Below are 18,097 nucleotides of genomic sequence, written 5' to 3'. Positions count from 1 at the left end.
TACATAGTTGAACGGTTTCTGTAACATAAAAAATGTGGAAGTTATTTAGTGCCAAAATACGTACGGAAGAAATAGTTGAATAAAGATTCGAAAAACAATACTTGGAATGCTGAATCAGCATTCCAACAATAAAGATTAGGATAACAATACTTGGAATGCTGAATCAGCATTCCAACAATAAGCCCTCAGGATTACAGTCAGTGTGCTTTGGCACAGGCCTTGTGCCACAAAGCCACACTGAAATATCTGTAAAAATGACGTTTGCATTGACATGATGGTTACAAAGATAAAGAACTGTGCCAGTAGGGATGGCTAATAGCAAAAGTACACCCGACTGAAACCAACTGCTGATGGTTTGGTTTGGTTTTGTTATTCAAGATAATATAAGATGATGTGGAAATGGCAGTATATATGGTCAGGAACGTTCATTTACACACAATGTAAATGTGTGTAAATGGAGAAATAGATAAAGGCAGCCAGCCAACATATAATCCAGCACATAACCCCTTATATAACCACCTGTTGTTGAAAAAAACATTCATATGTGTTAATAAGCTTTTGCTGGTTGGTGAATGGTGGTGTAGCCAGTGCCAGTCTTTATGCTAAGCTTGGCTAAACAGCTGCTGGCTAGGCTATAGCTTTATATTTAATGTACATATGTAAAACAATTTGTAATATGAAGCTTGCTCTCAACACTCCAAGCAGGTGTAGGCTACCTAATATAAGAACTGGCCTCAGGTGGCACAGTATAGCCTATATTGTAAGCAAGCAGACAAAAGACAGTTAGATATTTAGGGGGATACACAAACAAGTCAACGCAAGCTGACAGAAAGACATATGCCTGTACACAGACATTTCAAGTAAGGATAAATATAGATCTCGCATTCGGAGCAGATGGAGGCTGACCGGGTTTGACATGAACCCACAGATGACATTGACTCTGCAGGATTCTGCTCATTTGTCAGCCGCAGCCCGGCCTGGACATCACCATCTAACCCGAGGGGACGATAAGGAGGACCCCACCCTTCTGAGAGGCGGCTCCTGCTGGGCAACATCCCACCAGCAGCTCCAGTCTTATCTAATCTTCTAAATGAATGAACAGAAGATGGGGGAAACAAATAAATAAATGTTTCAGATTGAAGATTATGTCATTGGTAGTGAGCGCAGTTTTCTCTGGATGGCGTGGTTGCTTTTAATTTGTCCCTTCCTGTGAAAAATAATTTCCCACCACTGAAAATATCAAATGCCTGAGATTAATTTAGTTTTTGTTTTTTTTTAAAGAAGAATATAATGGTATTTAAACTGATTAAAGTATATTTGATTTTTTTTCCGAACATGTAGCGTTTTCATTTCAAAGCGGAACACCATCTAAAACATGACCAATGCTCCAATGTCTTCACCCCAGTACAATGGATGTAAATAAAATTATGTTTTTAGTGCTCACACCACTAAAACATTACGTTTAATTTGTAACAGCAATCTATCTTGTCAGAAACAATGTATCAGTGGTTACTCTGGATATTCAATAGACCTGTGAACAGTTTTTATTTAATTTGTAAAAAGTCTGTGAAATCTGATTGGACATTGGAGAGATGTTGAGATCTTGGTACGAAATTAAATTCCATTGACATCCACTGTTTTTGGGAAACAGGCCAAAATCCCAGGGATGTATTCCTCTAAACCTTAGCATTGCTAGATATCACTAGAAGTGCGTGAGAAAACTGTATCATTTTGGTGAACTGATCTGAACCAGTCATAAAGTACAGTATATACCAAAGCCTGTAATGTTTTCCTCAGTTGTAAAGAGAAGGGGAGTGTAAGTGAGATTGAGGCTACCTTGACATCCTGCACCATCCTTCCATTCTTCAAAAGATTTTCAATTGAGATTTACTGTAAAATACAATTTCTTACAAAAGAAAAGATCTCTCGATCCCTGTGATCTCTCTATTCTTAAGTGATGGATGGTTCACTGGTGTTTACTCAGGAGAGAGAGAGAGCGAGAGAGAGAGAGAGAGAGAGAGAGAGAGAGAGAGAGAGAGAGAGAGAGAGAGAGAGAGAGAGAGAAAGCTAGAGAGAGAGAGGTCATAAAGTTTGGATCTGCAAACTATTCTTTGCTTTTGGTTTTCACAGACAATCATCAGTATACCACTGGGTATAAAAAAGGGGATCGATCATAGGCAGGAAATGGACTGTACTAAATTGGAACAGACCGAAAAAATTCTGCTGTAATTATAATTGTGTTCAATTAGCCTTAACAGTATTGCTGAAGGGACCAGATGCTTTGTGGTTCAAGCAAAAGGAGCTCAAGCATGACAGTTGGTTCTTCCAAAAGATTATGATTAGAGTTTCATGTTTTAAGACACCTATCAGAGGAAAAACAGTGGGGCGGAAACTTTTAGCCTCCAGCTTGACAGGAAGTCTGTCACTAGAAAACCTGGACTGGTAAGTGTTTCACTCGGCTGACATTGATCTTTAGTGAGCATGCAGGAGGAACACTTGTATCGAGGAGCTGTTTGAGCACCGAGGATGAGGTGAAGTTCTCCAGAAAGCTGCGGGGTATTGAACGTGTTCTGAAGCGTGATATTAGGGCCAGAGCCTCCCACCGAGAGGTCTATGAGGCATAACAACCTGCAAGCTTCACCAGTCCAGCAGCGATGACAGACAGGGTCTCTCAGCCGGAACAAGACATGGAAAAGGATAATGCACAGTTGGAGCTGCTGTCCAAACAGACAGCACCGTTTAATTCTGATATATGTTCACATGAAACGATCCTGGATATGGGATTTATACTCACTGTCTACACCCAGTCAGTGAAGGAAAATAAATCGAATCAACATCAGCCCTCCACACCGGAGGAAGTCATAGTGCCTGTAGCCATTTAACCATGGATGCAAGGGGAACTGTGTTAAGTCCTTACAAGTTTAAATGTATGCTATATTTAGAATATTCTCGCCGGTTTTTATTTGCGTGAGACATCTATACAGTCTGTTTCCGACTGGGAAAACTGAAACCGTTATCTATGCTCTCGCAAAAGCTACCAGACTCCATTGAAAAAACAGTAATGTTATCTCGAAATGTTCATGGAGCCTGCACACAGGACATACCTGTATAAATGAGACAGGGCAACTTCCCTCCTGTTCGTTTCGCGTCGCTCAGCAGAATGAGGAAAACAACGGCATCGCGACGTTAAGGCCGTAAATCTCTCTTCAGATGGAGGACTGATCAGCCACACAAACCCTCTGACAAATGACAACAATTTACATGCCTGAAGTGGAAATAAAACAATGGGCAACATTTTCCTATTGTAAAGGTCACATGTTTAAAATGTTCTTGTTTCACCAGTCCAGGGCAGGGAAGATATTTCATATCTCGGTTCCCTGACATTGATTTTATGGTGTTGACTTGAAGTCCTGCCATTATTTTCCCTGACATGAAACTTGTGTTCTCATGTGGCCTGCATTACCCCTTCATGGCGTATGGGATGACAGATGAAATAAAACCACAGATGATGAAACACTGCACAACCGCATCTCTGTGAAAGAACAAGGTGCCTTTTAAGCCTCGACACCGAGCTTCTACCTGTCAAATCCTCTTCAGTGAGTCCTCTTCAACCTTATCACACCACACTGCTCCTTCTCAATCTAGGCCGATACGAATGCTCACATTTTAGCTGAATGTAAAGCAGGCCACCAGATAAGCTGCTCTTTTCCCACAAATACTTCCCCTATGGCGAAATGTCAAGCTAATTTAGCTTCATTATGGGAACGCTTCAGCTCTTCAGCATGGATGTGTTTCCAAACCATCACAGAGGAGTAAATTACTTTGCTGTAATGAGATCGCCCTAAATAATATGAAATCTGCATGTTTAGTCACTGGACTGTTTGAAATGCCACTGGCTGTTATTCTCCTGGAGCAAATATAGTATGGAGGAGGTAAATGTTTCTCCTAACACTGGTGAATGGTGATGGAAGTATTTGTCCATCACCATTCACCATCGTGTTGTAGGGTTTAACTGCCAAAATCTGTTTTAGACGCATTAATTTTTCTCTTTTTTACTGTTTAAAATACATATAATATAATCTCAAACAGAAGACTTATCTGTTTAAATAGTTGAAATGTCTATCTATGTTAAAACTATGCGATTTTGACTATGAGAAGTCAATATCACTACATAGCATTTTAAAAGACAAAACATGACACATACAGTGAATCTAAATGTTAGCTCATTAAATCAAAACTATGAGATACACTCCACTGATTTTACACTTCAAAGTTCACAGGTCTTATGCATTCAACATTATTTTTATATTTATATTCTTTGTCAGAAAGCTTCTCTCACAATCGTCTTATCGTCACCTCACTGTGTAAAACATAACACTTAAACTACAAAGTGACAAAAAAAAGAATTTTAATTACGACTAAATGTATAACATGCAGTTATGAAATCTTTTTTGTACATGGGATTATATTTTATCCAGGGAGTTAAATAAAATGTAACCCTGATTCTCTTGACAAATCACTGCACAGACCAAAAAGTATAGTAGTTTAGATGCGAGTCAAGTTGCTGCAGATAAAACGTGTGCAATATCAGATATAAAATCTAAATTATGGCAAAAAGTACAAAAAGCAAAAATGGCCAAAAGTAAAAGGCATGTGGACACCTGAACATTACACCCATACGTAGATGTTCAAAATCTTATTCCAAAACCATGAGCACAATGTTTGGTTATCAAATAGACCTTGAGTCAAGATTATTTTGTCAAATAATTTTTTTCTGACTTTAGAAAGCCTTTAAAGAAGACATTATACAACTGTCAGGGTGAAAAGCACTTCTCATAGTAAACACATCTTGAAGTATACGGGGATTCATGCTGCAAATTAAGGCAGATGTTATCCGCAAATTGTTCATCCCCAACCAATTTTAGAATCGGGACAAATTTCTGCCGTGTCTTTGCTGCAGAACAGACAGGCTTTGTTTGTTGGTTAAACAGCTTGAAGAATCCGAGAATTCTATAATCTTCATTCTGCCTGTTGAAGTGGCGGAGCAGGGAGCCAGTTATCCGTTTCCTCTTTGGTATCCAAAAACAGTCTGTTGTTCGGCCTGCAAATTAAGGACTGTTCCCTGGGGTTGTTCTTTAAAAAAGGCACCAACGTAGTTTTTACCTCCTTTCATAATTGTTTTTATTATTACTCACATTACTATTTCTATTACCGATACCATTAACCTGTTGAAGCCCACGGGCCGTCGGACTGTTAAGTGTAAACCTGTGTTATGTAGACAACTGCTATGTATAGGTAGGTACTGATGCGACATATCTTTGGAAAGCTAAGATTCTTGTGATTTCAAGATACAATCACACGCATATTACTGACTTGCTTCTTCACCGGAGTCTTTGTGCTTTCTGGTTGGCACGGTTTCATAATGTAGGCTTTTAAAATTACATGTAGGCCTCTCTCTTTGTTTCAACCACATGGTAAAGTCCCAACAATACGATGCTACAACAGCCTTCACCCTTCTGAGAAGGCTTTCCACAAGATTTTGGAACCTGTTGCAGTGATTTGCTCCCATTCAGCCACAAGACCATTTGTCAGGTCTGCCACTGATGTCGGGTGATACGGTCTGGCTCACAATCGGCTAAATCATTCCTGATAGACCTGGCTTTTTGCACTTGGGAATTGTCACATTAAAACAGAAAAAGGAACTTCCTAGAGCCGCCATAAAGTTGAAAGGACACTATTCTCTATAATATCATTGTCTGCAGTACATAATGATACCCCTTAAATGAAACAAAGAGGTTTGCCCCAAACCTGCGTGAAAAGTATCTCGACCTAAAGTACTGTACATACGTGAATCGGGATGAGAGGAGATTGAACAACTTGACACGAGTGAGCTTGTGCTGGTGTGTTAAATGTGCTTATCCATGAAGAACCAGTTAATATGAGTTAATGACAAGGCTGGGGAGTATCCTCACGCTTAAGGCTGACGGAGAGAGCTGTTGTTCTTCATCGTAATGGGGATCATTATCTAACTGCATCATCTGGAAGCGGCCAATGACAGGCTGCCATAGTAATGAGTTTCTCAGTGAGACAAAGCTGGGGGTCGAGGCATTTCTTTCCATATTTCCAAACAGCTCTACTTTGCATAAACCTCATGATACGGTACCGCAAGTAACGTATCATGTGGGGCAAGCTTGGAGCCTCGATGTGCTACGCCTCCTCTGCTGCAGAAGAAATGGAAGTGGATAAATCCACATCATTTGGATGCAAAGAGCTTTTTTGGATCCTGAACAGGTTTCTGGTATGAGGATACAATATTTTCAGCAGTTGAGGCCTCAGCTCCCTCTGACCCCCTTGCAGTGTAATAAAAAGGGCCATAAACAGCGGTAGTGGTGTCCACCTCGCCTATGCAGAGGAGACAGTGTCCGATAATTCTGCTTGCTTTTACCTTTAAATCTCTTTGTCTTGTGTATGCTCTAGTGGTTCCTAACCTTTTTTCGTACCTCCACAGCCTTGTCAGTCAAGTGAACAAAACTATACCCCTTCATTGACCCCATTCGTCATGCTCCAAATGTGTTCAGTTCAACTGATTTTGAAAGAGTATCTTCATAAAGGTGGATGTTGTTTAGGTCAGTTTGGTGAAGTTTGCACTAGTGATACTACTACTACACATGTAGTGGCAGAAACAAGACCTTTTGACGTCCATCAATTTCATCCGTCTCTTTCAACTGATTATCCTGATTATGTTATATTATGATATAACATTTAGATAATTATTTCAACTCTTACTTTTAGCTTGTTTTGTAAATTAATCACTTTTATCTTGCTCTTTAGCAATGACATGATTAGATAATTCAGGCAACAAATGGAAGAGGACTCAAACGCAGACAAATACGTACCAGGCAAGCAGGTAGGATAAAGGGAGATTTCCTCAAGGCCATGGTCAGGAACAGGCTTACAGGTTGGCAACAGTCCCAACAGTTAAAAAAAATCCAAGAGGGGCAGGACAGCTAGGCAGGTCAGGAGCAGGCATCAAAAAGAGCAGGAATAGAGCAGGTACGGATTTACGACGACGACTGAGAACAGACTTTTTGACAAGCAATTGCTTTTAGATAACTATTTTGACTTCTCTGCTCTTGTGCTTAATAGTTTTCATGCATTCACACTGCAACACAGGGCTTGAGGTCTGACTCAAGTATGCGGTGTTACTGTGCACTTGTTTACGGGTTATTGTGACAATACATTTACAAAAGACCATCATCACACAAATTGCAATCATATTTAAATGTTTATTTTCTCCTAAATCACTTTTTTTTAATCATATCATATTTTTTATTTTTCCAGATTAATTGCTACTCTCCAATTTTTCCATGTACCACTTGGAGTACAAGTTGTCCTGGTTAGGAATCACAGCTCTACTAGAGGATATGAGAAAAGAGGGCTTGTTAGTCATGGAATGATTCCTGCTTCTAGAGTAAGAGGTACTGGGTTATGATCCTAGGTCCACTTTCTCTAATAGTTTTTGTGTTAAAGATGGGTTGTGCAGTTTACTTTTGGCGTCATTGGGCAAACATTCAGCATATAGTTCAAGTGGTCTGAGTCAAAACGAGATGTCTGTACCTCCTCTTGGCTCTGTTATACAGAGATATACATATTTTAGTTTAGCATTCTGCCCATGGCTGCAGCTATCTCTCGGCTACAGTTTGCAGAATGCTAAACTATAAGCAACATTTTCTGTCTATTTAAGCTCAACCTCGGATCACAGTATGTCGTCTCAAAAAGGTTTACATGCCCACAAGTTTGCAAATTAAGAAAACAGTCGTTCTCATAGAATTGCCCCTATATAGAGGTTACTGTATGAAGCCCATGAGTATGCCCCTGATTGTCTGGTGGGAGGAGCTTAGGACAGAGCGAGAACTGCAGGATGAGGACTGTTTTTTTCCGAAAACTGCCTGTGATACCACTTGAATTACAACAGGCTGAAAGGTTTTTATGGAATGTTGCCCAATAATGCCAAAGATGAACAGCCTACCCCAGCTTTAATGTTCCTAATGCTAATGAAGGTCCCAACCGGCTACAAATGGAAGTTTCTTTTCGTCAAGGTGAGAACGACTTTTGGTTCATCTCTCCGTCCGTCCACTCTTCTGCCATCTTGTGTTCATTTTCCAAACATGATGCATGCAGATGATGTGATTAAGAATAAAATGTAGTAGCTGCTGGCAGGAATTAGTGGTGGGGATATAATGCCAAAATGTGCTGAGCCAATTTCAACTGCTTAGTATTCTGCTCTGCTCCTCATTTCACTACTACAGCTCACTTTGAGATAAGAGACCAGCTGACTGCTTAGAAACTGCCAAGATACTATGTTCTTTATACGAGTGGAACAAGGATTGTCTAGGAAAAAAGCCGTGAACAACTGCTCAGCAAGATGATCACTCGTATAATCATGATTCTTTATTACTTGACTGCAAATAAAAGGGAGAGGTTGTCTGCTCACTGAACTCTGAAAAGTTCCCAAAAGTTCTTATTGATTCGATGTTTTGACCTACAAAATGACAGCTCCAGCTGTGCACATTAACATTTGAGCATTTTACAACAGGTGTTTAATACCAGCAAAGCTTTCATCTTGTGAGGTCGACACCAACTTCATGAGGTAAAAAGGTTGCATCGAAGGTCGTATTGAACCTTACATCTGATTTAGAGAGAAAATTATCAATTAGAGACAACATAAAGGGTCTTTACGTGATGGCATTTGAGCCATTTGCTATATATCCTTGAATATCCTTACTGATCATATACAAGGTGTTCCTTCTGCAATAAATGTTGGCAACATGGCTGGAAGTAGGGGGTGACCGTGGCTCAGTGGAGAGCAGGGCCATCCTTCAATCAGACGATTGGTGGTTCGATCCCCAGCTCCTGCTGCGCTAGTCTCATGTCAATGTGTTCCTTGAGCAAGACACTTAAACCCAAATTGCTCCCATAGCTGTGCCTAAGGTGAATAGATAGATACTGAATTGTAAGTCGCTTTGGATAAAAGCATCTGCTGAAAATGACTGTAATGCAAGTGAATTGCTTAGAAAGATACTCTTCATTGATCTTCAAGATGAAAATGTCTAGCTGGCAAACTGATCCTTCAGGAAGAGAAGGCTGTTGCAGCTTTTTAGACCAGACCCTTTATCAGACCAGAACCATTACTCTCACCGAGCATATACTGTGAAGCTACATGTTACCAAGACGTGGACTTCAGGATCATTTTCAGGATACAAAGTTATTCAGAGTTGCCAATTGACTTGCTATAATCAATATATTAATAATGGATGAGATGCCTATGTCTAATATTAGAATTTTAGCATCATTCAGCTTATTGTTTTGGATTTATAGCCCGCTACTTTACCGTATTGGATCACTCTCACAGCAACCGTTAATTAGTAAGTATCAGGCATGGTGTCAATGTGTTGTGTTTGCAGCTCGTTTCCACTTCCTAAAGTGGCCACAAAAGGTATTAATGCAGGTTTGATCTATTGATCCATTTTCCAATATGCATGTACGTATAATGTAATATTATTCTTCCCTGAAAGAGCTGAGATTAATGACATTCACACACTTGAGCAGACCGGTATTATCAGATCTCTGACACTGGTTTGGAAAAAAAAAAGTGTCACCCATCAAACAAAAAAATCTTTATTTAAAAAAGCATACCCAATTAAGGACACAAAGTCTCATTCATAGAAATCAGTAAGATAACAGAATGCTTCCTTTCTATTACTTCAGCAGATTATCATTTTACCAGACATAGACAGGATCACTTTGTCTTGATATTTGATGCATCATCAGCCCAGACACTACATGCTATCAGAACCTTTCCCAGCTTGAAGGGGAAATTGATGGTATGTCTATATGTGCAGGACAATCTTGGTACCCATCAGTCTGAATACGGATCATCCTCTGGGGGACAGGGGTAATATACCTCTGGGGTTGCAGTGCAGCCAGGGGATATCCAGGCCAGGACTTCGTTTTTCCGTGCGCTGCTCATTGCTTACAGTCCAATTAGCATCTTGAGATGTGAGACTGGAGTTGGGGGTTGAGAGACAACATGCGCGGCCGGATTGTTTCACAAGTATCCAGTTTACAAGCTAATGTTTAACCAAGAAAAAGCTAAATCATCAGCAGACGATAACTGGTGGGTTCAGAGAAGACATTGCGCTGGATAATGAAAACTTCAGTAAATATCACACTATACGTTGGGGTGCAGCATGTAGCAGGTAGAAAAGTCAGAGAGGTCGCCAGGACAGAAAAGAAATAAATAACAGCTGCTTATGTCTGGGGTCCAGTGGTCCATACAGAGCTGCTGTTGAGTCTTAATGGTAACACAGGGATAAAATATATGTGGTAGCATGTAGAGGCCTTGTTGGAGAATTCATCTCCAGGACTGAGTGAGGGGCTCTGTGTAGTCCAGGCAGACTGCTGTGGTGGGGTTCAGCCTAAAAACTATTACGTGCCTCTGTGGAACGATGCTGCGCAGCCAGCTTACCGTAGCCGCCTCTGGCTGGGTCGTAGTCCTGCCGGTACTCATCTCTCACCTACAGAAGAAACATAACGCAACCACAGGGTACAAGTAAATAAGACATCTTTCATTACTGTAATAGAGGGGGGTGGGGGGTTGTCCTAAAGTTACATACTGGAGGGTATTTGCCTGTATTTTTCACTCACAATAAACAAGTTCTTGGTACGACATTTACATTTCCTCATTTAGACTCTCCCAGAAAGCTCATCGTCTACCACTGCAACAAAATTGGACTACATTATGTATTTGTTAACGGCCTAATATCAACTTTCCTTTTCAAATGCCACGCTATATAGTAATGCTGTCTCTTCAAAAGGCCATGGTTAATCGTGCATAATTTATTTTGGACGGGATATCACTTTCTAAATATCATACTGGTGTATTAAAATGTCATGAGAGTGTATTGATTTCTTTGAATGCCATTTCAATAGATGCCATTTTCAAAAAACAACATAATGTAGTGTGTTTTAATATTGTTTTCCAAAACTTTTTTCATGTATGAAAGAAAGACCAAACAGGTAGACAGGATGACAAAACCCTAACCAGGGTGTTAGAGGGCAGCAGTGATTTTAAATGTGATACGTTAGCCCTTCCAACATCAGAAACGGTTCAACGTTCTACAATCATTAGTTATCGCATCTCCATTTAGGTGGAGAACTCTTGCTGGTTCCTGGTCTGTAAACACCGCCAAACTAAATATGCTTTCTTACATCAATAATTAAAAGACATGTAGTCTATAGCTATAACTTATCTATGAAATAATATCTCACAAATTAATTACAGAATAATATAATAGTGTAGTTACCAGCCAGCAGTGGCTAAGATTTACATTTGTAGGAAAATGTAACTTATATTATTCTGAGTTTTGGACAATTACGGTATTATGTCATCGGACCTGCATCTGGTACCATGTGAGGTGATTTGGGGGTTTGTTCACAGCATGTCCACAACATTATAGCCTAATCAGAATACTCTCTTCCATAAACTACCAATTGAACTTTAAAATGATTCTGAACAATCACCACTTTAGAACGGCAATGTTGTTGGTGTTGGGGAGCTCTGATAGACTAGACAGCCGCCCTAAGTGACCTCAAACCTAGTGTTGCAATGTCATAAATGTCTTCTAGCCAACTGCATCATGTCCATCCTTCCAGTACCAGACACAGTCTGAACCTTGAGGGTGCTTTAAGGACTTCATACGAGAACAACAAACAAGTGGCAGCATCCTCACCTGTCCTCCTGATTTTCCGCGGCCGTACTGCCGTCCCTCCTTGAAGCCAGCGTCCCAGTCCGTCCTGATGATACGGTCATCCAGCCGTGTGCCATTAATAAAGCGCATGGCATTTTCTGCACCTGTGCGTGTGTAGTATCTGGTACAGATTGGGGTTAAGGTCTGTTGCAGGCTCCGAAAACTTGCACAGCATGGTCACTTCATGCTAAAAATTGGTAAAACTGAATAATGCATGGTTTTGGTTAGTCAGCAGGCAGATGGTTGACCCGATATTGAGGTGTGTTTGCTGTGAATATGATTGAATGCTTCATTTGACAAGGATACTCTACAAAGCAGAATCCACAGGCAGTCTTCTTGACTTTGTCCAGGCCAATGACGATGCGCTTCACGTCTCCACTTTTGGAAAATATCTCGTGTACCTGCCCATTGATTACGAAGACAAAAGAGAGAATCGTGTGAGAGATAATAAGAAGCAGTTGAAGCTAATGTTTAACCAAGAAAAAGCTAAATCGTCGCCAAATGATAACGGGTGGGTTCAGAGTAGACATTGCGCTGGATAATGAAAACTTCAGTAAATATCACACTATACGTCGGGGTGCAGCATGTAGCAGGTAGGAAAGTCAGAGAGGTCGCCAGGACAGAAAATAAATAAATAACAGCTGCTAATGTCTGGGGTGCAGTGGTCCATGCAGAGCTAGTAAGAGAGATAATAAAAAGCAGTTGAACTTTAGAAGACTATCCTCAAAATATTTTTTTTACACTCATGAGATTTAAAAAATGTAACTGTTTTGAAATATATTACAATTTTAATATAGCTGATGAAAAACTAGCAAACCAGATCTTTAAGTAATAGCAGTTTAAGGAAATATTGATACACTTGAAGATTGCTATATTTTGTTTTGTGATACTGTGCCTCTCAAAAAAACGGTATCGATTTATATTTAATTGTTTACATGCAATGATTTGTGGCAGACAGTGGCTCACGTTGCCCAAAAACTAGTTCTATGATTTTTACAAATGCAGTTCCCACAATTCTGACTGCTTAAAAAAAAACGTTATTGTTCTCAGATTGTATGCACGTGGTGGTGTGTTCTTTGTACTATGAAAGTGTTACCATAAAGTTACCATATTGTAATATATAATTGAATTGTAACCGTATAATAATGACACATATGGTGTTGCCAGATTCTCGCCAATACACAGACCCAATTGGTTTAAGTTTATTAGCCCCATTTAAAACACAGTCGAGAGATACATAAAGTCTAGGAATATTTTGACTAAGCACATTGAGAGCAATGCAAAAAAACGGGGTCAAAATGATTGTACTGTATATGCACACGTGCTTGGCCAAATAATCGGAATGAGAGCATCCTACCTGGTCCTCAGTGGAATAAAAGGAGAGGTTTCCAACATACAGAGTGTGGCTCTGCTTCAGCAGCTTCTCCTGGTCATAGCGGTTACCCTGTGAATACAATCGATATGAGTAACTTCACTAAGCACCATTGTAGTAACCCAATAACCCTCGAATCTAAGGTGACAAAGAAATCATCCGCTCCATACTAAGCGTGCGCTGCCCGCTCTGTTGTTTGCTAGCGGTTGCTAACTGTAAACGCTAAATAGTTAAGTAGACAAACCTCGGGTATTAGCGGATGTTTCCCCCATTTACCTTAAAGTGTTGGTCTCTGTATTGGCTAACATCAACGTAAGAATCGCTGACCAATGCGTTTAATTTAGCAGACATTGTGAAGAAATGGCAGATAGCTGTCCGCGGCAAGTTTGCAACTGTGTTAGCGTTACATCAGTTCCGGTTCACGTGTCCGTACTTTGAAAAACTCCGGGTGGAACATTTTATCTATGTTGATATCATCATTTACATTAACTGGCGCCCCCTGCTGGTCTGTTCTTGATACACTGATTTTGTTTGATGTACATTGAATATAAAATAAAATACGTCATGTGTTTTTGGATTTCACTGAACAAACGCATGCTCTTGTCAAATGCACACAACGAACGTCGCTGATACAAGAATTGTTTTTAAGCAATTAAATTCCCGATGGTCACATGCCTATTGAAGCTGGCAGCCGAGCTGTGAGATGTGGTGCCACTCTATTGGCTGCTGCCATTTTGTCATTGGCTGTTGTTAGTAGTTAGACGGATCCTCTCGTTTGACTCACCATTTTATGTCCGTTTTTCTCGGATATTGTAAAATATGTGTTGGATGTTTTAACTGATATTTGAATCATATATTTCTCATACTTTGCTATTTCTTCAGATATTAAAAAAAAAAAGTAGGTTTTCTTTATTTGTTTTTTGACTGTCCTGCATTTAATACACTTAAGACCACGTGGCAGAAAACTGGCCTTATTCACACAGTATTTGCCCCTAACAGCACACACAATTGTAAGTTGAGAAACCCAATGATTGAGTGTTAAAGTACATCTATGGGGTGTAATTACCAGAATACTTCAGTGCATCATTCATCAAGTGTCAACGTGCTTTATAGACTGCACTACCCAACTATAGGTCTACTATACACCATTAATGAGATATACAGGGCCATCAGAATTGTATTGTTTTTCCACAATCAGGAGACAGGTATTAGGCTATGGCATAAAATACACAAAGATACCTGTAAGTTGAACATTTTATTATCATAATTGAAATATTTAAAATGAACAAAAACATGAATCTTAATCCCTTAAGTCCCTGCCTGACTTCTGACTAAATTAACAAACTAAATTATTTTGGGAAAGTGTGTAAAAATATGAATGAACCCTCTTACAGGGTTCATTCATATTTTTATGAATAATTAATTAGACAATTAGAAAAAAAAAGGATGAAACTACAGGGCATGACTTGATTATCAACCTGCAGCTAAATACTGGGTTTAGCTGCTCACTGTCAGTTCTACTCATGTTTAGCAAGGCCATACATCACTTCTTGTATCATATAATAACTTCAGACCAAAAAATCAGAGCACAATAAGGAGGACAGTGGCTCCGTCGTGGGTTGTCAACTCTACTCTCAGATTTTCAATGTAGTCTTCATCAGAGGTCAGATGATCTCCAAGTAGTAGTGCTACAGCAGCTCCTGGAACCTGAAAGAAAATTAAAACATTTATATAATAAAAATAACAGCAATTGTTTCTTTGAAAAACAAAATGATGTCCTTGTCTTGTTTTGTAGACATGTTTTGTGGATTAAATACATGCATCGTTTCTTGTGAACTTGAGAATGTGAAGGCAATTTGAATCCTCCCTGCAATGGCGGACTCCGCCACTACCAATACAACCGGCTACATAGAGAGGTTTTTTACTTAATGTGAATACATTGAATGGCTATAACTGAAAAATCCAGACCATAAATAATATAACAATGTAGTTTCTTAAAGTGGGTTCTGATTTATAAAACAACCTTGATGCGTGTGCTTTGAGTACAAATCCACTCTTATCTTATATGGTGGATGTTTCTAATTTAATTTTCATCAAATCAAATTGTCTCAGAGGAGGGCTGAGGCCATGTTGTATTCCAGGAATAGTGTAGTAGGCCTGCACAAGGGGGGGGGGGGGGGGGTGATAGGGCACGAGCACCTTGCTATTGCATCCAAAGCAGCATTAAAAAAAAAACCGTACGTTTTGAAAGTTGCTTTCCTTGCCATCCTCTCTTCATCAAAGCTCGGACCTCCTCTCGATGCTGAGCAGCTCCACTTCGAAGATGAGCGTCGCTCCTCCGGGGATCTTTGGGGGAGCTCCCCGGTCTCCGTAGCCCAGCTCGGAGGGGATGACCAGCTTCCTCTTCTCGCCCTCGCACATACCCAGCAGGCCCTGGTCCCAGCCTTTAATCACCTGGCCGGTGGCCAGCGTAAAGGTGAAGGGCCTATCGCGGGGGATGCTGCTGTCAAACTCCGTGCCGTCCTCCAGCTTGCCCGTGTAGTGCATGTGCAACACGTCTCCTTTACGGGACTTGATGGGGCAGTTGTCCACTCGCTTCTTAATGCCAATCTGTAGCTTCTTCTTATCGGCTCCGCTCTCTGCCGCCGGGCTCAGAGACAGCACGGTCACGGCGAACAACAGAATCACCCGCATGGCAGCAGTCCACTTCACAGCTTCCACACGTTCAAATGTTTAGTTTAGAGAAAACTGCGCTCAACGCTCCATGCGCAAATAGTAGCGGCACGAAAACGGGAAATTAGCTGAGAAATCTGTCGCCGACAGCGGATGTACGTATGATACAACCGGACGTGTTCCCCCTGCTGGTGTTGCCAGCAAAGACGTCCGGAACACCGTTTGCCACAATGATGAAGTTGGCTTCAGATTCGTAGATTCCGAGCGACTCTTTAGGCCGGAACTTAAAGACGTGTAGTCTGAAACCAGCTTCAGCCTCGCTTTACAGTGTATTATGTCACCTAGCGTTACAGCAACCCAACCTAGTGTTCACCTGGGTCATCTGAAGTAAGAAAATCTACTTTTTTTACTACTTAAATTTACACCACAACCGCAACATACATGACCATATACAAGCTACCGTCGAGGATTATAACTCCACTTAACAGTACACGTTGATGTCATTACAGGGCTCAGCAAAGTTAGCTGGCTGCGCTAACGCTTCAAGGTTCTTTGAAAACACTCGACAACATGCTCACTCGTTTGTTATTTAACCTCCTCAACAACCTCCATGTCGTTGAGAAGTTGGCAGAGTCTCGTCCGATTCGCCGGGCGGCCCAGATCACAGCCTACGCCATCACCAAGGCTCAGATAGCCGGTCGGGACGCTTCGAAGCGGGTCATGCGGTCACAGACGCTGCGGCAGGTCCGGGACGAGGCTGGCAGAGTCCCCGGTGACCTGGGAGAGATGGGCAGCCGCCTCAAGAGAGTCCGAGAAACATTTGTGAACGAAGTGAAGGGGGGATGGAAGGACGGCTCCAGACAGATCAAGAAATAAGGAGGACGGGCTGGCGAGAGGATGTTCAAGCGACTGGGGACGCACTGATGACTGTTGTGACCAGTTATAAATGAGCTGACAACATCTCAATGGGTGCAGATGAGAAGCGGCGTATAAACAATCTGCCTCAGTAATGCAATACAACAGTGTGGTGGTTAAGATCAGTTCACAACCAAGAATGGTGGTATAAATTGTCGAGAGCTCCACACTGACCTGCAACCTATGGCCTGATACTTTATGGGGTTAAACTAAATATATATTGCCTGTATTCATGTCTATAAGAATGCATGGGAATCTGAGGTGTTTATTTCATCTTTCAGAAAGCCTGTGGAAAACTAGGAACTGTCTTGTAAATTGGAAAAAAAGTGGAAGTTTAGAATGGTAGGGTTAAGTGCACTTTTATTAAGTAAATTGACGATTCAATGTAGACAGACCCTCAGTACTGCCATCTATCTATGACATCTTCACTTTAGTCTATGATCCAAATCCACGTACTGTTATTTCAACAAATTATCTCCTGTTCTTTTTCTTCCATTTCCCCTCACAATGTGGATTACAACACCTGTTGAAAAGCTTTTAAGGGTCTTTAAGAGGGTGTCTTAGTATATAATTGTATTGGTCAAAAATGTACATACAAAGTAAGGTGTGATGATGATGATATGTATGGCCAATTAATTCAGCATTTGTTTCTGACTGTATAAATAAAGATTATAATTTACAACAGCACTTTGACTGCTAGACAGTGTCAATATGGAAATACATTACAAAAATGGGAATTATATTTTCCATGTGGTCTAGATCTTAAAAAAAGAAATATTTCTGTGTGCCTATGTGAATGTAACACTGAGGTGTGGACTAACGTCAGGGACTTACGTTAAGAAAAGTTGTGTACGGTTTGCAGAGTCAGAGGGTTCACAAGGTTTTAAGTTGTAATTCAGTTAATTTGCTTAACGGAGATATGAAACATTGGAAAAAAATAAGAGTGATAAGAGGACATTTTATTGCTCTGTGTTACATTTGGTCATGAATGTAATCATGTACTACCTTTTTGAGTCAAATACCTGCACACATGTAAACCAGCAGTCTGGTCAGAGGCTCCATTTCTCTTCAGATATTCCATCTATCCTTTGGCTTTGACGAAACCATGACCCAATTACCGTGCATTGTATTGTGATGCAGTGCAGCAACAACAAATCGAATATCATCAGAAAATTATTTGGCAACTATTTGGACGATTCATTAATTTAAGTAATTTTACAAGGAAACATTTGATGCGTTTTAGCGCTTCAAATGTGAGAAGTTGCTGCTCACTTCCTTGCATTGTATAACGTATCTGTAACTTTTGGACTTATGGTCAGAAAGAACG

The 18,097-nt window shown here is 40.5% G+C and overlaps 3 protein-coding genes across 3 annotated transcripts; 1 reads left to right on the top strand and 2 right to left on the bottom strand.

The window, feature by feature from the left end:
• Window positions 1-9,662: 9,662 nt before the first annotated feature.
• ncbp2 (nuclear cap binding protein subunit 2) lies at window positions 9,663-13,594 on the bottom strand. Its single transcript, XM_068707157.1, has 5 exons — window positions 13,459-13,594; window positions 13,168-13,254; window positions 12,117-12,211; window positions 11,793-11,931; window positions 9,663-10,577 (listed from the first exon to the last, which is right to left on the bottom strand). The coding sequence occupies exons 1-5, from the start codon at window positions 13,531-13,533 to the stop codon at window positions 10,479-10,481; spliced, it is 495 nt and encodes a 164-aa protein (XP_068563258.1). The 5' UTR covers window positions 13,534-13,594; the 3' UTR covers window positions 9,663-10,478.
• An 830-nt stretch (window positions 13,595-14,424) lies between these two features.
• fkbp2 (FKBP prolyl isomerase 2) lies at window positions 14,425-16,036 on the bottom strand. The gene is made up of 2 exons (XM_068707731.1): window positions 15,424-16,036; window positions 14,425-14,889 (listed from the first exon to the last, which is right to left on the bottom strand). The coding sequence occupies exon 1, from the start codon at window positions 15,874-15,876 to the stop codon at window positions 15,460-15,462; it is 417 nt and encodes a 138-aa protein (XP_068563832.1). The 5' UTR covers window positions 15,877-16,036; the 3' UTR covers window positions 14,425-14,889; window positions 15,424-15,459.
• A 79-nt stretch (window positions 16,037-16,115) lies between these two features.
• Window positions 16,116-17,457, top strand: LOC137870445 (protein NCBP2AS2-like). The gene is made up of 2 exons (XM_068707732.1): window positions 16,116-16,242; window positions 16,365-17,457. The coding sequence occupies exon 2, from the start codon at window positions 16,426-16,428 to the stop codon at window positions 16,729-16,731; it is 306 nt and encodes a 101-aa protein (XP_068563833.1). The 5' UTR covers window positions 16,116-16,242; window positions 16,365-16,425; the 3' UTR covers window positions 16,732-17,457.
• The last annotated feature ends 640 nt before the right edge of the window (window positions 17,458-18,097 follow it).

This window comes from Cebidichthys violaceus, unplaced genomic scaffold, assembly GCF_023349555.1.
Source record: "Cebidichthys violaceus isolate CVI_PGR_0920_01 unplaced genomic scaffold, fCebVio1.0.p SCAF_13, whole genome shotgun sequence".
Taxonomy (NCBI): domain Eukaryota; kingdom Metazoa; phylum Chordata; class Actinopteri; order Perciformes; family Stichaeidae; genus Cebidichthys; species Cebidichthys violaceus.
Note: the sequence above shows the minus strand (reverse complement) of the source record. Positions and strands in the feature narration are given on the sequence as shown.

Coding starts and splice junctions, on each gene's coding strand:
- ncbp2 (XM_068707157.1), bottom strand. CDS start 13,533: ATGTCTGCTAAATTAAACGCATTGGTCAGCGATTCTTACGTTGATGTT. Junction 12,212..13,167: donor TTTATTCCACTGAGGACCAG/GTAGGATGCTCT, acceptor ATCAATGGGCAG/GTACACGAGATATTTTCCAA. Junction 10,578..11,792: donor GCGGAAAATCAGGAGGACAG/GTGAGGATGCTG, acceptor TTTCTTCTGTAG/GTGAGAGATGAGTACCGGCA.
- fkbp2 (XM_068707731.1), bottom strand. CDS start 15,876: ATGCGGGTGATTCTGTTGTTCGCCGTGACCGTGCTGTCTCTGAGCCCG.
- LOC137870445 (XM_068707732.1), top strand. CDS start 16,426: ATGCTCACTCGTTTGTTATTTAACCTCCTCAACAACCTCCATGTCGTT.